Below are 26,780 nucleotides of genomic sequence, written 5' to 3' on the forward strand. Positions count from 1 at the left end.
CACTCTCACGCACACCCCCACAGACACACCTGATCACCTTGTAACCTCCCCAGCGCTTAGAACAGTGGTTGGCACACAGTAAGCGCTCACTAAATGCCATTATTATTCTGACACAAACACACTCACTCTCTCTCACACACACACACACATACACCTGATCACCTTGTAACCTCCCCAGCGCTTAGAACAGTGCTTTGCACATAGTAAGCGCTTAATAAATGCCATTATTATTATTACAGAAACACTCTCACACACACACCCCACAGACACACCTGATCACCTTGTAACCTCCCCAGCGCTTAGAACAGTGGTTGGCACATAGTAAGCGCTCACTAAATGCCATTATTATTCTGACACAAACACACTCACTCTCTCACACACACACACACACACACACACACCTGATCACCTTGTAACCTCCCCAGCGCTTAGAACAGTGCTTTGCACATAGTAAGCACTTAATAAATGCCATTATTATTATTACAGAAACACTCTCACACACACCCCCACAGACACACCTGATCACCTTGTAACCTCCCCAGCGCTTAGAACAGTGGTTGGCACATAGTAAGCGCTCACTAAATGCCATTATTATTCTGACACAAACACACTCACTCTCACACACACACACACACACACACCTGATCACCTTGTAACCTCCCCTGTGCTTAGAACAGTGGTCAGCGCATAGTAAGCACTTAATAAATGCCATTATTATTATTATTACAGAAACACTCTCACACACACACCCCACAGACACACCTGATCACCTTGTAACCTCCCCAGCGCTTAGAACAGTGGTTGGCACATAGGAAGCGCTCACTAAATGCCATTATTCTTATGACACAAACACATTCTCTCTCACACACACACACACCCAGACACACCTGATCACCTTGTAACCTCCCCAGCAGTGGTTGGCGCATAGTAAGCGCTTACTAAATGACACTATTACTATTATGACACACACTCTCTCACACACACCCAGACACACCTGATCACCTTGTAACCTCTCCAGCGCTTAGAACGGTGCTTTGCAGATAGTAAGCGCTTAACAAATGCCATTATTATTATGACACAAACACACTCTCTCTCACACACACACACACCTGATCACCTTGCACCCTCCCCAGCACTTAGAACAGTGCTTGGCACATAGTAAGCGCTTAATAAATGCCATTATTATGACACAAACACACTCTCTCACACACACACACCCCCAGACACACCTGATCACCTTGTAACCTCCCCAGCGCTTAGAACAGTGCTTTGCACACAGTAAGCGCTTAATAAATGCCATTATTATGACACAAATGCCATTATTATTATGACACAAACACACTCTCTCACACACACACCCACAGACACACCTGATCACCTTGTAACCTCCCCAGCGCTTAGAACAGTGCTTTGCACGTAGTAAGCGCTTAATAAATGCCATTATTATTATGACACAAACACACTCACACACACACACACACACACCCCCACACACCTGATCACCTTGTAACCTCCCCAGCGCTTAGAACAGTGCTTTGCACATAGTAAGCACTTAATAAATGCCATTATCATTATGACACAAACACACTCTCTCTCACACACACACCTGATCACCTTGCATCCTCCCCGGCACTTAGAACAGCGCTTGGCACATAGTAAGCGCTTAATCAATGCCATTATTATTATTATGACACAAACACACTCTCTCACACACACACCCCCACAGACATACCTGATTACCTTGTCACCTCCCCAGTGCTTAGACCAGTGGTTGGCACATAGTAAGCGCTTAATAAATGCCATGATCATTATGACACAAACACACTCTCTCTCACACACACACACCTGATCACCTTGCATCCTCCCCAGCACTTAGAACAGCGCTTGGCACATAGTAAGCGCTTAATCAAATGCCATGATTATTATGACACAAACACACTCTCTCACACACACCTGATCACCTTGTCACCTCCCCAGCGCTTAGACCAGTGGTTGGCACATAGTAAGCGCTTAATAAATGCCATTATCATTATGACACAAACACACTCTCTCACCCCCACAGACACACCTGATCACCTTGTAACCTCCCCAGCGCTTAGAACAGTGCTTTGCACACAGTAAGTGCTTAATCAATGCCATCATTATTATTCTTCTCTGGGCCTCAGCTCCCTCATCTGTAAAAATGGGGATGAAGACTGTGAGCCCCCTGTAGGACCACCTGATCACCCGGTAACCTCCCCAGCGCTTAGAACAGTGCTCTGCACATAGTAAGCGCTTACTAAATGACATTATTATTCTTATGACACAAACACACTCTCTCACACACACACACACCCCCACAGACACACCTGATCACCTGGTAACCTCCCCAGTGCTTAGACCAGCAGTTGGCACATAGTAAGCGCTTAATAAATGCCATGATTATTATGACACAAACACACTCTCTCTCACACCCACACACACCCACAGACACACCTGATCACCCTGTAACCTCCCCAGCGCTTAGACCAGCGGTTGGCACATAGTAAGCGCTTAATAAATGCCATGTTTATTATGACACAAACACACTCTCTCACACACAGACACACCTGATCACCTTGTAACCTCCCCAGCGCTTAGACCAGCGGTTGGCACATAGTAAGCGCTTAATAAATGCCATGATTATTATGCCACAAACACACTCTCTCACACCCACACACACCTGATCACCTGGTAACCTCCCCAGCGCTTAGAACAGTGCTTTGCACACAGTAAGCGCTTAATAAATGCCATTATTATTATTATTCTCTGGGCCTCAGCTCCCTCATCTGTCAAATGGGGATGAAGACTGTGAGCCCCCTGTGGGACCACCTGATCACCCTGCAACCTCCCCAGCGCTTAGAACAGTGCTCTGCACATAGTAAGCGCTTACTAAATGCCATTATTATTCTTATGACACAAACACACTCTCTCACACACACACCCACAGGCACACCTGATCACCTTGTAACCTCCCCAGTGCTTAGACCAGCGGTTGGCACATAGTAAGCGCTTAATAAATGCCATGATTATTATGACACAAACACACTCTCTCTCACACACACACAGACACACCTGATCACCTTGTAACCTCCCCAGCGCTTAGACCAGCGGTTGGCACATAGTAAGTGCTTAATAAATGCCATGATTATTATGACACAAACACACTCTCTCACACCCACACAACCCCACAGACACAGCTGGTCACCTTGTAACCTCCCCAGCGCTTAGAACAGTGCTTTGCACACAGTAAGCGCTTAATCAATGCCATCATTATTATTATTCTCTGGGCCTCAGCTCCCTCATCTGTAAAATGGGGATGAAGACTGTGAGCCCCCTGTGGGACCACCTGATCACCCTGTAACCTCCCCAGCGCTTAGAACAGTGCTCTGCACAAAGTAAACACTTACTAAATGCCATTATTATTATGACACAAACACACTCTCTCACACACACACCCCCACAGACACACCTGATCACCTTGTAACCTCCCCAGCGCTTGGACCAGCGGTTGGCACATAGTAAGCGCTTAATAAATGCCATGATTATTATGACACAAACACACTCTCTCTCACACCCACACACACACCTGATCACCCTGTAACCTCCCCAGCGCTTAGACCAGTGGTTGGCACATAGTAAGCGCTTAATAAATGCCATGTTTATTATGACACAAACACACTCTCTCTCACACACAGACACACCTGATCACCTTGTCACCTCCCCAGTGCTTAGACCAGCGGTTGGCACATAGTAAGCGCTTAATAAATGCCATGATCATTATGACACAAACACACTCTCTCACACCCACAGACACACCTGATCACCTGGTAACCTCCCCAGCGCTTAGAACAGTGCTTTGCACACAGTAAGCACTTAAACAATGCCATCATTATTATTCTTCTCTGGGCCTCAGCTCCCTCATCTGTAAAATGGGGATGAAGACTGTGAGCCCCCTGTGGGACCACCTGATCACCCTGTAACCTCCCCAGCGATTAGAACAGTGCTCTGCACATAGTAAGCGCTTACTAAATGCCATTATTATTCTTATGACACAAACACACTCTCTCTCTCACACACACACCCCCACAGACACACCTGATCACCTGGTAACCTCCCCAGTGCTTAGACCAGCGGTTGGCACATAATAAGCGCTTAATAAATGCCATGATTATTATGACACAAACACACTCTCTCTCACACCCACACACACCCACAGACACACCTGATCACCCTGTAACCTCCCCAGCGCTTAGACCAGCGGTTGGCACATAGTAAGCGCTTAATAAATGCCATGTTTATTATGACACAAACACACTCTCTCACACACACACACACCTGATCACCTTGCATCCTCCCCAGCGCTTAGAACAGCGCTTGGCACATAGTAAGCGCTTAATAAATGCCATCATTATTATTATTCTCTGGGCCTCAGCTCCCTCATCTGTAAAATGGGGATGAAGACTATGAGCCCCCTGTGGGACCACCTGGTAACCTCCCCAGCGCTTAGAACAGTGCTTTGCACATGGTAATTGCTTACTAAATGCCATTATTATTATTATGACACAAACACACTCTCTCTCTCACACACACACCCCCACAGACACACCTGATCACCTGGTAACCTCCCCAGCGCTTAGAACAGTGCTTGGCACATGGTAAGCGCTTCACAAATGCCATTATTATGATGGCACAGACACACCCCCCCTCGTCAGGCCCAGCCTGAGCGTCCAGTACAGTGCCCCCCCTCCCCTCCCCTCCCCCACTGGGCAGGAGGCCTCCCCTCATTGCCCACTTCCGGTGGGCCCCAGAAGCCCCCGCGAGCTCGGCTCCCTCACCAGCCGTGGGGCCTCCGGGCCGCGCGCGCGCGCCTCAGCTCCCCTCAGGGCCTCGGGCCTCGCGGACGCTGCTCGGCCCCTGATTGGCCCAGCCGCTCCCGGCGACCCCCGGGTTCTACTTCCGGGTGAGGGCGAGGCGCCGTTACCCCGGCAACCGGGCGGGCGGCGCCAGGCCTGCTTGGCCTCACGGGCTCCCAGAAGCCTCCGCGGCCTCGACGGCCCCTTGGGTTGCCCAATGGCCGGTGAGGAGATTAATAATAATAATAATAATAATAATAATAATAATAATAATAATAATAATAATCGGTGAGATAATAATAATGGTATTCGGTGAGATCATAATAATAATAACAATAATGGTATTTGCTCATGATAATAATGTTGGTAATAATAATAATAATGGTATTCGGTGAGGAGATCATCATCATAATAATAATGGTATTCCGTGAGGAGATCATAATAATAATAATAATAGTATTCGGTGAGATCATAATAATAACAATAATGGTATTTGTTCATGATAATAATATTGGTAATGATAATAATAATAGTATTCGGTGAGGAGATCATAATAATAATAATAATAATGGTATTCGGTGAGGAGATCATAATAATAATGATAATGGTATTCGGTGAGGAGATCATAATAATAACAATAATGGTATTTGTTCATGACAATAATGTTGGTAATGATAATAATAATAGTATTCGGTGAGGAGATCATAATAATAATAATAATAATGGTATTCGGTGAGGAGATCATAATAATAATAATAGTATTCGGTGAGGAGATCATAATAATAATAATAACAATAACGGTATTTGTTCATGATAATAATGTTGGTAATAATAATAATAGTATTCGGTGAGGAGATAATAATAATAATAATAATAATGGTATTCGGTGAGATCATAATAATAATAATAACAATAATGGTATTTGTTCATGATAATAATGTTGGTAATAATAATAATAATGATAGTATTCGGTGAGATAATAATAATAATAATAATGGTATTCGGTGAGGAGATCATAATAATAATAATAATGGTATTCGGTGAGGAGATCATCATCATAATAACAACAATGGTATTTGTTCATGATAATAATGTTGGTAATAATAATAATAATAATAGTATTCGGTGAGGAGATCATAATAATAAAAATAATAATGGTATTCGGTGAGGAGATCATAATAATAATAATAATGGTATTCGGTGAGGAGATCATCATCATAATAATAACAATAATGGTATTTGTTCATGATAATAATGTTGGTAATAATAATAATAATAGTATTCGGTGAGGAGATCATCATCATAATAATAATGGTATTCGGTGAGATCATAATAATAATAACAATAATGGTATTTGTTCATGATAATTATGTGGGTAATAATAATAATAGTATTCGGTGAGGAGATCATAATATTAATAATAATGGTATTCGGTGAGGAGATCATAATAATAATAATGATGGTATTCAGTGAGGAGATCATCATCATAATAATAATAACAATAATGGTATTTGTTCATGACAATAATGTTGGTAATAATAATGATAATAATAGTATTCGGTGAGGAGATCATCATCATAATAATAATGGTATTCGGTGAGATCATAATAATAATAACAATAATGGTATTTGTTCATGATAATGATGTGGGTAATAATAATAATAGTATTCGGTGAGGAGATCATAATATTAATAATAATGGTATTCGGTGAGGAGATCATAATTATAATAATGATGGTATTCAGTGAGGAGATCATCATAATAATAATAATAACAATAATGGTATTTGTTCATGACAATAATGTTGGTAATAATAATAATGATAATAATAATAGTATTCGGTGAGGAGATCATCATCATCATCATAATAATAATGGTATTCGGTGAGGAGATCATAATAATAATAATAATGGTATTCGGTGAGGAGACCATAATAATAATAATAACAATAATGGTATTTGTTCATGATAATAATGTTGGTAATAATAATAATAATAATAATGGTATTCGGTGAGGAGATCATAATAATAATAATAATAATAATGGTATTCGGTGAGGAGATCATAATAATAATGGTATTCGGTGAGGAGATCATCATCATAATAATAACAATAGTGGTATTTGTTCATGACAATAATGTTGGTAATAATAATAATAATGATAATATTCGGTGAGGAAATAATAATAATAATAATAATAGTATTCGGTGAGGAGATCATAATAATAATAATAATGTATTCGGTGAGGAGATCATAATAATAATGATAACAATGATGGTATTTGTTCATGATAATAATGTTGGTAATAATAATAATAATAGTAGTATTCGGTGAGGAGATCATAATAATAAGAAGAATAATAATGGTATTCGGTGAGCAGATAATAATAATAATAATAATGGTATTCGGTGAGGAGATCATAATAATAATACCAATAATGGTATTTGTTCATGATAATAATGTTGGTAATAATAATAATAATAGTATTCCGTGAGGATATAATAATAATAATAATAATAATGGTATTCGGTGAGGAGATAATAATAATAATGGTATTCGGTGAGGAGATCATAATAATAATAATAACAATAATGGTATTTGTTCATGATAATAATGTTGATGATAACAATAATAATAATAATACTATTCGGTGAGGAGATCATAATAATAATAATAACAATAATGGTATTTGTTCATGATAATAATGTTGATGATAATAATAATAATAATAATAATAGTATTCGGTGAGGAGATAACAATAATAATAATAATGGTATTCGGTGAGGAGATCATAATAACAATAATAATGGTATTCGGTAAGGAGATCATGATAATAATAATAACAATAATGGTATTTGTTCATGATAATAATGTTAGTAATAATAATGATAATAGTATTCGGTGAGGATATCATAATAATAATAATAATAATAATGGTATTCGGTGAGGAGATAATAATAATAATGATGGTATTTGGTGAAGAGAGCATAATAATAATAATAACAATAATGGTATTTGTTCATGATAATGTTGGTAATAATAATAATAGTAGTATTCGGTGAGGAGATCATAATAATAATAAGAATAATAATGGTATTCAGTGAGGAGATAATAATAATAATTATAATAATGGTATTCGGTGAGGAGATCATAATAATAATAATAATGGTATTTGTTCATGATAATAATGTTGGTAATAATAATAATAATAGTATTCGGCGAGGAGATAATAATAATAATAATGGTATTCGGTGAGGAGATCATCATCATAATAATAATGGTATTCGGTGAGGGGATCATAATAATAATAACAATAATGGTATTTGTTCATGATAATAATGTTGGTAATAATAATAATAATAATAATAGTATTCGGTGAGGAAACAACAATAATAATAATAATAATAATAATGGTATTCGGTGAGGAGATAATAATAATAATGGTATTCGGTGAGGAGATCATAATAATAATAATAACAATAATGGTATTTGTTCATGATAATAATGTTGGTAATAATAATAATAATAGTATTCGGTGAGGATATAATAATAATAATAATAATGGTATTCGGTGAGGAGATAATACTAATAATAATAATGGTATTTGGTGAGGAGATCATAATAATAATAATAACAATAATGGTATTTGTTCATGATAATAATGTTGGTAATAATGATAATAATAATAGTATTCGGCCAGGAGATCATAATAATAATAATAATAATGGTATTCGGTGAGGAGATAATAATAATAATAATAATGATAATAATAATAATAATGGTATTTGTTAATGATAATAATGTTGGTATTTGTTGTCTTTTAGTCTTTTATTTTTTTAAATATGTTTGTTAATTTATTTTATTTTGTTATTTTGTTTTCTTTTGTTCTCTGTCTCCCCCTTCTAGACTGTGAGCCCGCTGTTGGGTAGGGACCGTCTCTATATGTTGCCAACTTGGACTTCCCCAGCGCTTAGTCCAGTGCTCTGCACACAGTAAGCACTCAATAAATATGATTGATTGATTAAGCGCTTACTATGTGCAAAGCACTGCTCTAAGTGCTGGGGAGGTTACAAGGTGATGAGGTTGTCCCACGGGGGGCTCACAGTTTTCACCCCCACTTGACAGATGAGGGAACTGAGGCACAGAGAATAATGATAATAATGTTGGTATTTGTTAATCGCTTCCTACGTGCAAAGCACTGCTCTAAGCGCTGGGGAGGATACAAGGTGATCAGGTTGTCCCACGGGGGGCTCACAGTCTTCATCCCCATTTTACAGATGAGGGAACTGAGGCACAGAGAATAATAATAATAATGTTGGTATTTGTTAATTGCTTCCTATGTGCAAAGCACTGTTCTAAGCACTGGGGAGGATACAAGGTGATCAGGTTGTCCCACGTGGGGCTTACAGTCTTCATCCCCGCTTGACAGATGAGGGAACTGAGGCACAGACAATAATAATAATAATGTTGGTATTAAACGCTTACTATGTGCCAGGCACTGTTTTAAGCGCTGGGTGGATACAAGGTGATCAGGTTGTCCCACGGGGGGCTCACAGTCTTCATCCCCACTTGACAGATGAGGGAACTGAGGCACAGAGAATAATAATACTAATGTTGGTATTTGTTAAGCGCTTACTACGTGCCAGGCACTGTTCTAAGCGCTGGGGGGATACAAGGTGATCAGGTTGTCCCACGGGGGGCTCACAGTCTTCATCCCCATTTTACAGATGAGGGAACTGAGATCCCTCCAGTCAGTCAGTCGAAGAGTGCCTATAATGATGAGGAGGATTGTAGCGTTTATTAAGCGCTTACTATGTGCCAAGCACTGCTCTAAGCGCTGGGGGGATACAAGGTGATCAGGTTGTCCCACGGGGGGCTCACAGTCTTCATCCCCACTTTACAGATGAGGGAACTGAGATCCCTCCAGTCAGTCGAAGAGCACCTATAATGATGATGAGGAGGATCATAGCATTTATTAATCAATCGTATTTATTGAGCGCTCAATAAATAGGATTGAATGAATGAATGAATGAATGAATGACTGGGGAGGTTACAAGGTGATCAGGTTGTCCCACGGGGGACTCACAGTCTTCATCCCCATTTGACAGACGAGGGAACTGAGGCCCAGAGAAGTGAAGTGACTTGCCCAAAGTCACACAGCTGACAATTGGTAGAGGTGGGATTTGAACCCATGACCTCTGACTCTAAAGCCTGGGCTCTTTCCACAGAGCCATGCTGCTTCTCTAATAATGATAATAAAATAATAATGATGATGATGATAATAATAATGATATGTGTTAAGCGCTTACTATAGATGCTGCTTCTCTAATAATAATAATGATAATAATAATAATGGTATTTGTTAAACGCTTACTATAGAGAAGCAGTGTGGCTCAGTGGAAAGAGCCTGGGCTTGGGAGTCAGAGGTCGTGGGTTCAAATCCCAGCTCCGCCGCTTGTTAGCTGTGTGACTTGGGGCAAGTCACTTCACTTCTTTGGGTCTCAGTTGCCTCATCTGTAAAATGGGGATGAAGACTGTGAGCCCGACATGGGACAATCTGATCACCTTGTAACCTCCCCAGTGCTTAGAACGGTGATTGGCACATAGTAAGCGCTTAACAAATACCATCATCATTGTTATTATAATGTGCCAAGCACTGTTCTAAGCGCTGAGGTAGATACAATCTAATCAGGTTGTCCCATGTGGGGCTCACAGTCTTAATTCCCATTTTACAGATGAGGGAACTGAGGCACAGAGAAGTTAAGCGACTTGCCCAAAGTTACACAGCTGACAAGTGGAGGAGTGGGATTTGAACCCATGACCTCTGACTCCCAAGCCCGTGCTCTTTCCACTGAGCCACACTACTTCTCTATAAAATAATGATGGCATTTGTTAAGCGTTTACTATGTGCCAAGCACTGTTCTAAGCGCTGGGGGGGTTGCAAGGTAATCAGGTTGTCCCACGGGGGGCTCACAGTCTTCATCCCCATTTTCCAGATGAGGGAACTGAGGCCCAGAGAAGTGAAGTGACTTGCCCAAAGCCACACAGCTGACAAGCAGGGGAGCTGGAATTAGAACCCAAGACCTCTGACTCCCAAGCCTAGGATGGTATTGGTTAAGCGCTTACTATGTGCCAAGCACTGTTCTAAGCACTGAGATAGTAATAATAATGATGGTATTTGTTAAGCTCTTACTATATGCCAAGCACTGTTCTAAGTGCTGAGGTAATAATATTCATTCATTCATTCAATCATATTTACTGAGCGCTTACTGTGTGCAGAGCACTGTACTAAGCGTTTGGGAAGTACAAGTCGGCAACATATAGAGACGGTCCCTACCCAACAGTGGGTTCACAGGCTAGAAGGGGGAGACAGAGAACAAAACCAAACATATTAACCAAATAAAATAAATAGAATAAATATGTACAAATCAAATAAATAAATAGAGTAATCAATATGTACAAACATATATCCATATATACAGGTGCTGTGGGGAGGGGAAGGAGGTAAGGTGGGGGGGATGGAGAGGGGGAGGAGGGGGCTCAGTCCTCCTCCTACCATTAATGATGGTATTTGTTAATCAATCAATCATTCAATCGTATTTATTGAGCGCTTACTGTGTGCAGAGCACTGTACTAAGCACTTGGGAAGTCCAAGTTGGCAACATATAGAGACGGTCCCTACCCAACAATGGGCTCACAGTCTAGAAGGGGGAGACAGAGAACAAAGCCAAACATATTAACAAAATAAAATAAATAGAATAGATATGTACAAATAAAATAAATAAATAAATAAATAGAGTAATAAATACATACAAACATATATACATATATACAGGTGCTGTGGGGAAGGGAAGGAGGTAAGGCGGGGGGGATGGAGGGAGAGGGAGGGGGCTCAGTCCTCCTACCATTAATGATGGTATTTGTTAAGCACTTACTATGTGCCAAGCACTGTTCTAAGCGCTGGGGGAGAGACAAGGTGATCAGGTTGTCCCACGTGGGGCTCACAGTCTTTACTCCCCATTTTACAGATGAGGTAACTGAGGCGCAGGGAACAATAATGGGCTCTTTCCATTGGGAGGGTCCACTAGAAGGATGAACAGGTTGGGTACCTCTCTCTATCCCAGAGTCTTCGGGGCCGCGTGGAGGGAGAATCTTAACAGCTCAAATCCAACTGTTTCTTCTTCATTAAACAGATTCCGAAGTGTATAAAATATCCTTCATTTTCCCAAATGGGGATAAGTATGGTAAGGAACCTTTTAAGCTGTAATTTTACCCAGAGTGATAATGATAATAATGATGGTACTTGTTATGCACTTACTATAAGCCAAGCACTATTCTAAGCAGATAATAATAATGATGCCATCATTACTTGTTATGCGCTTACTATAAGCCGAGCACTATTCTAAGCAGATAATAATGATAATGATGGTACTTGTTATGCGCTTACTATAAGCCAAGCACTATTCTAAGCAGATAATAATAATGATGATGGTACTTGTTATGCGCTTACTATAAGCTAAGCACTACTCTAAGCAGATAATAATAATAATGATGGTACTTGTTATACACTTACTAAAAGCCAAGCACTACTCTAAGCAGATAACAATAATAATGATGGTGGTACTTATGTGCTTACTATAAGCCAAGCACTATTGTAAGCAGATAATAATAATGGTGATGGTACTTGTTATGCGCTTACTATAAGCCAAGCACTATTCTAAGCAGATAATAATGATAATGATGGTACTTGTTATGCGCTTACTATAAGCCAAGCACTATTCTAAGCAGATAATAATAATGATGATGGTACTTGTTATGCGCTTACTATAAGCTAAGCACTACTCTAAGCAGATAATAATAATTATGATGGTACTTGTTATGCACTTACTAAAAGCCAAGCACTACTCTAAGCAGATAACAATAATAATGATGGTGGTACTTGTTATGCTCTTACTATAAGCCAAGCACTATTCTAAGCAGATAATAATAATGATGATGGTACTTGTTATGCGCTTACTGAAAGCCAAGCACTATTCTAAGCAGATAACAACAATAATGATGGTACTTGTTATGCACTTACTATAAGCCAAGCACTATTCTAAGCAGATAACAATGATAATGATGGTACTTGTTATGTGCTTACTAAAAGCCAAGCACTACTCTAAGCAGATAACAATAATAATGATGGTACTTGTTATGTGCTTACTATAAGCCAAGCACTATTCTAAGCAGATAACAATAATAATGATGGTACTTGTTATGCACTTACTATAAGCCAAGCACTATTCTAACCAGATAATAATAATAATGATGGTACTTGTTATGCACTTACTAAAAGCCAAGCACTACTCTAAGCACGTAATAATAATAATGATGGTACTTGTTATGCGCTTACCATAAGCCAAGCACTATTCTAAGCAGATAATAATGATAACGATGGTACTTGTTATGCGCTTACTATAAGCCAAGCACTATTCTAAGCAGATAATAATAATGATGATGGTACTTGTTACGTGCTTACTAAAAGCCAAGCACTATTCTAAGCAGATAATAGTAATAATAATGATGGTACTTGTTATGCGCTTACTATAAGCCAAGCACTATTCTAAGCAGATAATAATGCTAATGACGGTACTTGTTATGCGCTTACTATAAGCCAAGCACTATTCTAAGCAGATAATAATAATGGTGATGGTACTTGTTATGTGCTTACTATAAGCCAAGCACTATTCTAAGCAGATAATAATAATAATGATGGTACTTGTTATCCGCTTACTAAAAGCCAAGCACCATTCTAAGCAGATAATAATAATAATGATGGTACTTGTTAAGCGCTTACTATAAACCAAACACTATTCTAAGCAGATAATAATAATGATGATGGTAGCCAACTAGTACTAAAAATGCCAACTTGTACTTCCGAAATGCTTAGTACAGTGCTCTGCACACAGTAAGTGCTCAATAAATACGATTGAATGAATGAATGAATGAATTTGTTAAGCGTTTACTACTACTACTAATAATAATGGCATTTGTTAAGCACTTACTATGTGCAGAGCACTGTTCTAAGTGCCAGGGGGGATACAAGGTGATCAAGTTGTCCCACATGAGGCTCACAGTCTTAATCCCCATTTTACAGATGAGGTAACTGAGGCTCAGAGATGTTAAGTGACTTGCCCAAGGTCACACAGCAGACATGTGGCGGAGTTGGAATTCGAACCCATGACCTCTGACTCCAAAGCCCGTGCTCTTTCCACTGAGCCACGCTGCTTCTCTAATGTGCCGGCACTGTTTCTAAGCACGGGAGAAATGACGAGTGAATCAGGTTGGACACTGTCCCTGTCCCACGCGGGGCTCACACTCTTAATCCCCATTTTACAGATGAGGTAACTGAGGTCCAGAGAAATTAAGCGACTTGGCCAGTGTCGCCCAGCGGACGTGGTGGAGGCAGGATTAGAACCCAGGTCTTTCTGAGTCCCGGGCCCATACTCATCCACTCCGCCATGCAGCTTTTTGGGTGTAGAAACCACTTTGGTGTTTTGATTTTGCATTGAAAACGTTAGCGTCCTGATGCATCGGTGCGGTAACACTGGTGGATTAATCTGTCGGTCCATCTCATATTTGTAGAGTGTGAGCCCACTGTTGGGTAGGGACCGTCTCTCTATGTTGCCAACTTGTACTTCCCAAGCGCTTAGTACAGTGCTCTGCACACAGTAAGTGCTCAATAAATACGATTGATTGATTGATTGATTGTAGAGTGGCTAATGGATGCACAGCACCATACAAAGTTCTTGGAAAGTAGAGAGGAAGTTAAAGATGGTCTCTGCCTTCAAGGAGCTCATAATCTCATAATTTCTAGACTGTGAGCCCATTGTTGGGTAGGGACCGTCTCTATATGTTGCCAACTTGTACTTCCCAAGCGCTTAGTACAGTGCTCTGCACACAGCAAGCGCTCAATAAATACGATTAAATGAATGAATGAATAATCTAATTGGGAAGATAGGCAGATTCTATAGATAGACTCTATAGGGAATACTTTTCCTGTCTCTGTTGTGCTATAGTGGATTCTATAGATGATAGACTCTATAAAGAATACTTTTCCTGTCTCTGTTGTGCTATAATGATTGCGTCTGCTTTGCCGGGCTGTGAATTAAATCATATTTATTGAGTGCTTACTGTGAGCAGAGCTTGGGAAAGTACAGTGTAACAATAAATAGACACATTCCCCTTCCACCATGAACTTACAGTCTAGACGGAGGCTGTGAATCAAAGCTTGTGTTCATTCATTCGATCGTATTTATTGAGCGCTTACTGTGGGCAGAGCAATATATTAAACACTTGGGAGAGTACGACACAATATACTGACATGCTGTGGTCCCGAGACCTATGTGTTTACAAATGGGAGAGTCAGAATTAATGAATGTATAATTGGGTTTTTTTTGTTTTGTGTTTTGTATTAAGGCACTGTTTTAATAATGTTGGACACAGTCCATGCCCAGAGCCCGTTGTTGGGTAGGGACCATCTCTATATGTTGTGCGCTCTGCACACAGTAAGTGCTCAATAAATACGATTGAATGAATATGTTGCCAACTTGTCCTTCCCAAGCGCTTAGTCCAGTGCTCTGCACACTGTAAGCGCTCAATAAATACGATTGAATATAATAATAATGGCATTTATTAAGCGCTTACTGTGTGCAAAGCACTGTTCTAAGCGCCGGGGAGGTTACAAGGTGATCAGGTTGTCCCACGGGGGGCTCCCAGTCTTCATCCCCATTTTACAGATGAGGGAACTGAGGCCCAGAGAAGTGAAGTGGGCTCACGGTCTCAATAGGAGGGAAAATGGGCATTGAAATCCCCATTTTGCAAATGAGGGAACTGAGGCTCAGGGAAGTTCAGTGACTTGCCCAAGGTCACACGGCAGACACATGGCAGAGCCAGTACTAGCTGCTTCTCCCGTCTCCATCTCCGGATGCAAATGTATGTTGTGGGCAAGGAACGCCACTGTTTGTTGTTGTATTGTATTTTTCCAAGCACTTAATACAGTTTCACCTGTTTACTTGTTTTGTTTTGTTGTCTGCCTCCCCCTTCTAATAATAATAATAATGATGATGGCATTTATTAAGCACTTACTATGTGCAATGCACCGTTCTAAGCGCTGGGGAGGTTACAAAGTGATCAGGTTGTCCCACGGGGGGCTCCCAGTCTTCAGCCCCATTTTACAGATGAGGGAACTGAGGCCCAGAGAAGTGAAGTGACTTGCCCAAAGTCACACAGCTGACAATTGGCGGAGCCGGGATTTGAACCCATGACCTCTAACTCCAAGGCCCGGGATCTTTCCACAGAGCCACGCTGCTTCTAGACTGTGAACCCGTTGTTGGGTAGGGACCGTCTCTATATGTTGCCGACTTGTACGTCCCAAGCGCTTAGTCCAGTGCTCTGCACACAGTAAGCGCTCAATAAATACGATTGAATGAATGGATGAAGTGACTTGCCCCAAATCACACAGCCGACAATTGGCAGAGCCGGGATTTGAACCCGGGACCTCTGACTCCAAAGCCCGGGCTCTTTCCACTGAGCCACGCCGCTTCTCTAAATGAATGAATCCAGGAGTGTTCAGCCAGAGATATTCAAGTCGATCCTGGAGTGCTCTGGCTAGAGCGAGGGCCAAACAATAGTAATAATAAGAATTGCGATCGTTATTAAGCACTTACTACAATCCAATCAATGGGATTAGGCCTGGGGTAGATACAAGATAATTAGATCAAGCATAGTCCCTGCCATATAGGCATTCAGTCCAAGGTGGAGGGAGATCGGACGTTTAATGCCCATTTTACAGGCGAGGCAACTGAGGGCCCCCCAAAATTAAGCGAGCTGTCCGAGGTGCAGCAAGTGGCAGAGATGGAATTATAATCCAGTTGGGATTATTAGTTCCCATTAGTTATTTTTTAGGAGTAGGGCCCTCATTTCCCTTTCTCCCACTCCTTTCTGCGGGTCACCCAGATTTGCTCCCCTTATTCACCCCCACCCAAACCCCTATCACGCTTAGGTACATAACCAAAATCTGTTTAATTATATTTATGTCTGCCTCCCCCTCTGTGAGCTCATGGTGGGCAGGGAATGTACCTGTTATCCCAAGCACTTAATACAGTGCTCTACACCCAGGTAAGTGCTCAATAAGTACGGCTGACTGACCAGAAATCCGTAATTTGGCAGGCCACAATTTTTTTTTTAACTAGTAACATTGGGGAAGTATAGCTTAGCCATTCACATATATATGGATTTTTTAGTATTAATACAAAAGCTTTAAAATAGTTTAATCACGTCTATTAATAATAATAATGGCATTTGTTAAGCGTTTACTATGTGCAAAGCACTGTCCTAAGCTCTGGGGAGGATACAAGGTGATAATAATGATGGCATTTATTTGTGCAAAGCACCGTTCTAAGCTCTGGGGAGGATACAAAGTGATCAGGTTGTCCCACTTGGGGCTCACAGTCTTCATCCCCATTTTACAGATGAGGTAACTGAGGCCCAATCAATCAATCAATCAATCAATCGTATTTATTGAGCGCTTACTGTGTGCGGAGCACTGTACTAAGCGTTTGGGAAGTCCAAGTTGGCAACATATGGAGACAGTCCCTACCCAACAGTGGGCTCACAGTCTAAAAGGGGGAGACAGAGAACAAAACCAAGCATACTAACAAAATAAAATAAATAGAATAGATATGTACAAGTAAAATAAATAGAGTAATAAATATGTACAAACATATATACATGTGTTGTGGGGAAGGGAAGGAGGTAAGATGGGGGGATGGAGAGGCCCAGAGAAGTGAAGTGACTTGCCCAAAGTCATACAGCTGACGATTGGCGGAGCTGGGATTCGAACCCGTGACCTCTGACTCCCAAGCCCGGGCTCGTTCCACTGAGCCATGCTGCTGCTCTAAAAGTAGACAGATTTTAAGCTCCTTGTGGGCAGGGAATGTGTCTACCAACTTGGTTATATCGTTCTCTCCCAAGTGCTTAGTACAGTGCTCTGCATGCACAGTAAGTGCTCAAATACAGATGGATTGATTAATTACCAGTCGGGGCCTAGCCACTGATTAATTTTGAGAGGACCACGATGTAACTGACTTAGAACAGTCAGCTTAGCGCTTAGAACAGTGCTTTGCACATAGTAGGCGCTTAATAAATGCCATTTAAAAAAAACTGAATTGTTCTCTACAACTCTACGGCGTATTAGGGCAGGCTTTACCTCAATTCCAATCAGGACATACTGGCGTAGTTGTTAAAAAAAAAAAAATATATATATATATATATATATATATATATATGTATATATGTTTGTACATATTTATTACTCTATTTATTTTACTTGTACGTATCTATTCTATTTATTTTATTTTGTTAATATGTTTGGTTTTGTTCTCTGTCTCCCCCTTCTAGACTGTGAGCCCACTGTTGGGTAGGGACTGTCTCTATATGCTGCCAACTTGTACTTCCCAAGTGCTTAGTACAGTGCTCTGCACACAGTAAGCGCTCAATAAATACGATTGATTGATTGATTGATTGATTGATTACAATGTACTGGCTAATAAGGAAAAAAATTGCTCAAAATCATCATAGGGTCACACTCCACAGTCGTTAAAATGTACTGGCTAATAAGGACAAAAATTGCTCAAAGTCATCATAGGGTCACACGCCACAGTCGTTAAAATGTACTGGCCAATAAGGAAAAAAATTGCTCAAAATCATCATAGGGTCACTCCGCAGTCGTTAAAATGCACTGGCTAATAAGGACAAAAATTGCTCAAAATCATCATAGGGTCACACTCCACAATCATTAAAATGTACTGGCCAATAAGGAAAAAAATTGCTCAAAATCATCATAGGGTCACTCCACAGTCGTTAAAATGCACTGGCTAATAAGGACAAAAATTGCTCAAAATCATCATAGGGTCACACTCCACAGTCGTTAAAATGTACTGGCTAATAAGGAAAAAAATTGCTCAAAATCATCATGGGGTCACACTCCACAATCATTAAAATGTACTGGCTAATAAGGAAAAAAATTGCTCAAAATCATCATAGGGTCACACTCCACAGTCGTTAAAATGTAGTGGCTAATAAGGAAAAAAATTGCTCAAAATCATCACAGGGTCACACTCCACAGTCAGGTGGGCCGCCTGTCCAACTTGTACTTCCCAAGCGCTTAGTACAGTACTCTGCACACAGTAAGCGCTCAATAAATACGATTGAATGAAGGAATGAATGAATGTTGGTCTCCCTTCGGGTAGAATTTGGTCTGCAACAAAGATACCGACATGCCTTGATGGTTGCTTCAATCTCGTCTTTCATCTTTCTCCTTGAAGATAATAATGATCAGGTATTTTTAAGGGCTTGCTAAGCAGCAGAAACCATATTTGGAGACAAGCAAACAGTCTTGGACACAGTCCTTGTCCCCACAGCACCTGTATATATATATATATGTTTGTACGTATTTATTACTCTATTTTATTTGTACATATTTATTCTATTTATTTTATTTTGTTAATATGTTTTGTTCTCTTGTCTGTCTCCCCCTTCTAGACTGTGAGCCCGCTGTTGGGTAGGGACCGTCTCTATAGGTTGCCAACTAGTACTTCCCAAGCGCTTAGTCCAGTGCTGTGCACACAGAAAGCGCTCAATAAATACGATTGAATGAATGAATGAATGAATATGGGGCTCGCAGCCTTAATCCCCATTTTCCAGATGAGGGAACTGAGGCACAGAGAAGTGAAGTCACTTGTCACTTCGAGCCCCTTGTGTACATATCTATTCTATTTTATTTTGTTAGTATGTTTGGTTTTGTCTCCCCCTTTTAGACTGTGAGCCCACTGTTGGGTAGGGACTGTCTCTATATGTTGCCAATTTGTCCTTCCCAAGTGCTTAGTACAGTGCTGTGCACACAGTAAGTGCTCAATAAATACGATGATGATGACAGGGACCGTGTTCTACTCCAGGGCTTAGAAGAATGCTTGACAATAAGTGCTTAACAAATGCAATAATAATAATAATAATAATATTTAGGATTCCTTCTAGTAGAATGTAAGCTCCTTGTGGAATAATGTCACTTTAGTCTGTGCTTCCCCCATACCTAGTGGGTGCTTGATAAATAACAATGTTCACTGAAATTTTTGTTCCATTTGGATTTTAGAGCACAGAGAACTTTTCCTGATTCTTTTGTTTTAGAGGGCGACTGTACAAGGACATCGGATGGAGCCCTTGAGAGAAACGGAGAGGGAGTTCATACCACCCAAAATGGAATCGTCTACGTAGGAAACTGGAAAAATGACAAGGTAGAAACAAAATATGAAGTTTTCATTTTATTTAAGCTTGAACGCTGGGCGTCGCAGGAAATAGTCCCTTTATATTTAATCAATCAATCAATCAATCGTATTTATTGAGCGCTTACTGTGTGCAGAGCACTGTACTAAGCGCTTGGGAAGTCCAAGTTGGCAACATATAGAGACGGTCCCTACCCAACAGTGGGCTCACAGTCTAAAAGGGGGAGACAGAGAACAAAACCAAACATACTAACAAAATAAAATAAATAGAACAGATATGTACTACTAAACTAACTAAATAGAGTAATAAATATGTACAAAAATATATACATATTTAAGACAAAAATAGATCTAGTACACATCTCGGAGCATATTGGGGGGGTGGAGAGAGAGGGACATAAACCTTTTGTTCTGATGACTTGACACCTGTTGGGTTGGGACCGTCTCTCTATGTTGCCAACTTGTACTTCCCAAGCGCTTAGTACAGTGCTCTGCACACAGTCAGCACTCAATAAATACGATTGAATGAATGAATGAATATGTCTGTACAGATTTATTACTCTATTTATTTTACTTGAACATAGTTACTCTTCTATTTATTTTATTTTGTTAATATGTGTTGTTTTATGGTCTGTCTCCCCCTTCTAGACTGAGAGCCCGTTGTTGGGTAGGGACCATCTCAATATGTTGCAAACTCGTATTAATAATAAAGATGGCATTTATTAAGCACTTACTATGTGCAAAGCACTGTTCTAAACTTGTACTTCCCAAGCGCTTAGTACAGTGCTCTGCATACAGTAAGTGCTCAATAAATACGATTGAATGAATATGTCTGTACAGATTTATTACTGTATTTATTTTACTTGTACATATTTACTCTTCTATTTATTTTATTTTGTTAATATGTGTTGTTTTGTTGTCTGTCTCCCCCTTCTAGACTGTGAGCCCGTTGTTGGGTAGGGATCATCTCTATATGTTGCCAACTCGTAATAATAATAAAGATGGCGTTTATTAAGTGCTTAGTATGTGCAAAGCACTGTTCTAAACTTGTACTTCCCAAGCGCTTAGTACAGTGCTTTGCATACAGTAAGCACTCAATAAATACGATTGAATGAGTGAATGAATGTCTGTACAGATTTATTACTCTATTTTACTTGTATATATTTACTCTTCTATTTATTTTATTTTGTTAATTTGTGTTGTTTTGTTGTCTGTCTCCCCCTTCTAGACTGTGAGCCCATTGTTGGGTAGGGACCATCTCTCTATGTTGCCAACTCGTAATAATAATAATGATGGCATTTATTAAGCGCTTACTATGTGCAAAGCACTGTTCTAAACTTGTACTTCCCAAGCGCTTAGTACAGTGCTCTGCACACAGTAAGCGCTCAATAAATGTGATTTAATGAATGAATAACCTGCGTATATGCTGTCCTTTGTAATCAAAGGTGGAGTTACCGACAGTGAGGTTTTATCTGAATTCATTCATTCATTCAATAGCATTTATTATTAATAATAATAATAATGATGGCATTTATTAAGCGCTTTCTAAGTGCAAAGCACTGTTCTAAGCGCTGGGGAGGTTACAGGGTGATCAGGTTGTCCCACGCGGGGCTCACAGTCTTCGTCCCCATTTTCCAGATGAGGGAACTGAGGCCCAGAGAAGTGAAGTAACTTGCCCAAAGTCACCCAGTTGACAAGTGGCGGAGCCGGGATTTGAACCCATGACCTCTGACTCCAAAGCCCGGGCTCTTTCCACTGAGCCACGCTGCATTTATTGAGCGCTTACTGTGTGCAGAGCACTGTACTAAGCGCTTGGGAAGTACAAGTCGGGAACATAGAGAGACGGTCCCTACCCAACAGTGGGTATCTGAAGGTAAAGTACGGCTAAAAAGGATTGAGAGAAATTAACAGTACCTTTCATACCCGCTTCAGAACAAAACATGACATTTTAGAACGCAATTTGGATAGCATATGAAGGGTTGCAGTGCTGTATCTTTTAGACTGTGAGCCCACTGTTGGGTAGGGACCGTCTCTATATGTTGCCAACTTGTACTTCCCAAGCGCTTAGTCCAGTGCTCTGCACACAGTAAGTACTCAATAAATATGATTGATTGATTGATTGATTGTAATGCAGAGGTGACTTGGTTATAATGTGAAGCCTTCTGTTTCCATTCGTTGCAAAAAACTTCTCGTTAGACTGCCTGGTTTCATTCTATCAGGGCGGCCCCTGGGTTTTAAATAATGATAATAATGGTATTTGTAAAGCGCTTACTATGTGCAAAGCACTGTTCTAAGCGCTGAGGGTTTAAATGCCCCAAACCCCTCGCCGGGCAATTTGCACTGCCTCAGACCGAGCCAACACAACGGTCCTCAGCAACATTTGAAGGCGACCGGTCCTCAGCAACATTTGAAGGCGACGGAGCCGGATTTCTCACATTAACCCACTGGCTGGGCCGCGGTGCATTTTCAAAACCATTTCTCACGCTTCCACATCGCTCCTCTAACATTAACCGTCTCGCCGTTCCCCGATCTGGTCTCTCTCGCCCCCGACCCCCCACCCACATCCCAACTCTGGCCTGGACCTGGAACGCCCTCCCCTCTTCATACCCGACGGGCGATTACGCTCCTCACCTTCAAAGCCTTATTGAAGGCCCGTCTCCTCCAAGAGGCCTTCCCTGACTAAGCCCTCCTTTCCCCTTCTCCCACTCCCTTCTGCATTGCCTGGACTTGTTCCCTTTATTTATCTATGTATGTATGTATGTATGTATTTATTTAGTTATCTGTTTATTTATTTATTTATCTATTTATCTATCTATTTATTTATTTATTTATCTATTTATTTATCCCTTTATTTATGCTCTGCACACAGTAAGCGCTATTTATTTTTATTTATTTATTTATTTATTTATTTATTTATTTATTTATTTATTTATTTATTTATTTATTTATGCTCTGCACACAGTAAGCGCTCAATAAATACGATTGATTGATTTATCCCCCTTCCCAGCCCCGCATCACTTATATATATAAATTACCTATGCAGTTTACTTACATTAATGTCCGTCTCCCCCTCTAGACTGTAAGCTAGACTGTATGCTTTTAGACTGTGAGCCCAATGTTGGGTAGGGACTGTCTCTATATGTTGCCAATTTGTACTTCCCACATAGTAAGCGCTCAATAAATACGATTGATGATGTATGCTTGTTGTTATGTTGTACTCTCCCAAGTGCTCAGTCCAGTGCTCTGCACACGGTAAGCGTTCAATAAATACGATTGATTGAATGAATTAACGAGCCCGCTTGACTCCTGGGGGGCCGGAGGGAAGCCCCTTCCTCCTCCTTCTCCTCCCTCAGCTTTGTCAGACAGCCGGACCCAATCCCCGGCCCTGCCTGGAGATTTAGGGGGGATTCCCATCTTCCCACCATCCCCCCCGGGAGCTGCAGGATGAGCCGGAGTCTCTCTCACCACCTCACTCTTCTCTCCTCTCCTTCTCCCCATCTTCGCCCCACACCCCCGTGTACCACCCAATAATAATACCTGTGGTGTTCGTTAAGCGCTTACTCCCCCTTCTAGACTGTGAGCCCACTGTTGGGTTGGGACCGTCTCTCTGTGTTGCCGACTTGGACTTCCCAAGCGCTTAGTCCAGTGCTCTGCACACAGTAAGTGCTCAATAAATACGATTGATTGAATGAATGAATGAATGAATGTGCCAGGCACGGTACTAAGCGCTGGGGTGGATACAAGCAAATCAGGTTGGACACGGTCCCGGTCCCACATGGGGCTCACAGTCTTCATCCCCATTTTATAGATGAGGAAATTGACGCCCAGAGAAGTGAAGTGACTTGCCCAGAGTCCTACAGAGAATGAGAATATAGAGAAGCAGCGTGGCTCAGTGGAAAGAGCCCGGGCTTTGGAGTCAGAGGTCATGGGTTCAAATCCCGGCTCCGCCAGTTGTCAGCTGTGTGACAAGTTGGGCAAGTCACTTCACTTCTCTGGGCCTCAGTTCCTTCATCTGTAAAATGGGGATGAAGAATGTGAGCCCCACGTGGGACAACCTGATCACCTTGGATCCCCCCAGAGCTTATTTATTTATTTATTTTACTTGTACATATCTATTCTATTTATTTTATTTTGTTAATGTGTTTTGTTTTGTTCTCTGTCTCCCCCTTCTAGACTGTGAGCCCGCTGTTGGGTAGGGACCGTCTCTATATGTTGCCAACTTGTACTTCCCAAGCGCTTAGTACAGTGCTCTGCACACAGTAAGCGCTCAATAAATACAATTGATTGATTGATTAGAACAGTGCTTTGCACATAGTAAGCGCTTAACAAATACCATCATTATTATTATTATTATACAGCAGACAAGTGGCAGAGTCAGGTTTCGAACCCACAACCTTCTGACCCCCAGGCCTGTGCTCTATCCGCTAGGCTCCCCCGTCATTCTGGAAGGAGTCAAATTTTACTTTCATTTCTGTTGCCCGGTGGCAGTTTTTTGGGGGGATCTTGCTGTCATCCTTATTCTTCCCGGAAGCCCAACCAGAGGTGGGGCAAATTGAAAAATGGGTGGGATGAAATTATTCCAGAATCATCGGCCTGTGAAATCGAGTCAATTTATGGATAGGAGCTTGATAAACTTGAAACCCTTTTTCTCCATTTTCCCTCTGAAATAGATGAATGGATCGGGCAGACTTGAACATCCTTCAGGAGCAGTTTACGAAGGACAGTTCAAGGACAACAAGTTTCACGGAATAGGCACTTACACGTTCCCAAATGGAGCAAAGTACTCTGGAAATTTCAGTGAAAACAAGTGAGTTGATAAGTATCTAGGGTTCTAATAATGATGACAATAATAATAAAAAAATGATATTTGTTAAGCGCTTACTATGTGCCAAGCCCTGTACTACTACTACTACTACTACTACTACTAATAATAATAATGATGGCATTTGTTAAGCGCTTACTATGTGCAAAGCACTGTTCTAAGTGCTGGGGGGGATATAACATGATCAGGTTGTCCCACGTGGGGCTCACAGTCTTAATCCCCATTTTACAGATGAGGTAACTGAGGCTCAGAGAAGTTGAGTGACTTGCCCAAAGTCACACAGCTGACAATTGGCAGAGTCGTGATTCGAACCCATGACCTCTGACTCCAAAGCCCGGGCTCTTTCCACTGAGCCACGCTGCTTCTCTAATTATGGTATTTGTTAAGCCCTTACTAAACACTGGGGCAGATACAGCAGTGTGGCTCAGGAAAGAGCCCGGGCTCTGGAGTCAGAGGTCATGGGTTCAAATCCCGGCTCCGCCTATTGTCAGCTGTGTGACTTTGGGCAAGTCACTTCACTTCTCTGGGCCTCAGTTCCCTCATATGTAAAATGGGTGTTAAGACTGTGAGCCCCCCGTGGGACAACCTCATCACCTTGTAACCTCCCCAGTGCTTAGAACAGTGCTTTGCACATAGTAAGCGCTTAATAAATGCCATCATTATTATCATTATTTTAATAATAAATGTAATATATTATAATATCTAATATAATGATATAATATAATAAAATAATAATAATTATTATTTTACAGGGCAGATACTAAGGCAGACTTCCTTAATCTGGGCAAATCCCAGAATAAACCCCACTTTTCCTCATCTCCCCATGTGGGACAGGGCTGTGTCCTACCTGCTTAACTTGTCTCTACCCCAGTGCTAAGAACAGTGCTTGGCACATAGTAAGCGCCTAACAAGTGCTATTTTTATTAATGTTATTATAAATAAATTACAGCTATGGACGTAAGTGCCGTGGGGCTGAGGGAGGGGTGAATAAAAGGAGCAAATCAGGTTGACACAGAATCAATCAATCGTATTTATTGAGCGCTTACTGTGTGCAGAGCACTGTACTAAGCGCTTGGGAAGTACAAGTTGGCAACATATAGAGACAGTCCCTACCCAACAGTGGGCTCACAGAAGGGAGTGGGACCAAAAAGATGGCATTTATCGAGCACTTGCTACGTGCCAGACACCGTGCCAAGTGCGGGGATAAGCGATCGCTTAACCTCTCCGGGCCTCAGTTTCCTCATCTGTAAAACGGGGCTACGATAGATTGTGACCCCATGGGGGACAGAGACCGTGTCTGATCCGATAACCATGGTATCTTACCGTGATGTGAGCATTTAATGCCATGACTATTATCAGGCCAGGTTTGAGGGAGACAAAACTGGAATCCCAGTAGCGTTAGACGGCGCGGAGCCTGGTGGGGATTTACCTGTTTGCCTGTGTAAGATGAATTTTCCTCGGTCTTCGTCGCGAACAGACTTTGTTTTTTTTTTTTCTGTTATGGCAGAGTGGAAGGCGAAGGCGAGTTTACCGATACCCAGGGTCTGGAGTGGAGCGGCATCTTTCATCGCACAGCCGCACCGGGCCTGAAACTAAAACTGCGGATGTAGCTCTGACTGTCACTCCTAGAAGGCAAGGCTGATGGACTTGGGAAGTTGTCGCCACCAGATTCTGTGTCAGCCTGAAATTTCCTCCGAAGTGCCTTGGTACACCCCACATTATAATGCGATCGAATAAAAAAGGATCCTTTCTTCTTCATTCA

At 41.1% G+C, this 26,780-nt stretch overlaps 1 protein-coding gene across 3 annotated transcripts; it reads left to right on the forward strand.

The window, feature by feature from the left end:
* Positions 1 to 5,011: 5,011 nt before the first annotated feature.
* Positions 5,012 to 26,780, forward strand: MORN2 (MORN repeat containing 2). Of its 3 annotated transcripts, XM_038748768.1 has the most exons (5): positions 5,012 to 5,098; positions 12,067 to 12,117; positions 20,102 to 20,208; positions 24,867 to 25,003; positions 26,526 to 26,780. In XM_038748768.1, exons 1-5 carry the CDS (start codon positions 5,092 to 5,094, stop codon positions 26,626 to 26,628), a joined length of 405 nt encoding a protein of 134 aa, XP_038604696.1. In that variant the 5' UTR covers positions 5,012 to 5,091; the 3' UTR covers positions 26,629 to 26,780. The 3 variants fall into 3 exon arrangements, with proteins under 3 accessions (XP_038604696.1, XP_038604704.1, XP_038604712.1); XM_038748776.1 differs by lacking the exon at positions 12,067 to 12,117; XM_038748784.1 differs by lacking the exon at positions 5,012 to 5,098 and having other exon boundaries at positions 20,067 to 20,208.

Source organism: Tachyglossus aculeatus, chromosome 1 (assembly GCF_015852505.1).
Source record: "Tachyglossus aculeatus isolate mTacAcu1 chromosome 1, mTacAcu1.pri, whole genome shotgun sequence".
NCBI classification, from domain to species: Eukaryota; Metazoa; Chordata; class Mammalia; order Monotremata; family Tachyglossidae; genus Tachyglossus; species Tachyglossus aculeatus.

Excerpts from the sequence above, each read along its gene's own strand:
- MORN2 (XM_038748768.1), top strand. Across the intron at positions 12,118-20,101 it reads CCCAAATGGGGATAAGTATG|AGGGCGACTGTACAAGGACA; the intron begins GTAAGGAACCTT and ends CTTTTGTTTTAG. Across the intron at positions 25,004-26,525 it reads GGAAATTTCAGTGAAAACAA|AGTGGAAGGCGAAGGCGAGT; the intron begins GTGAGTTGATAA and ends CTGTTATGGCAG.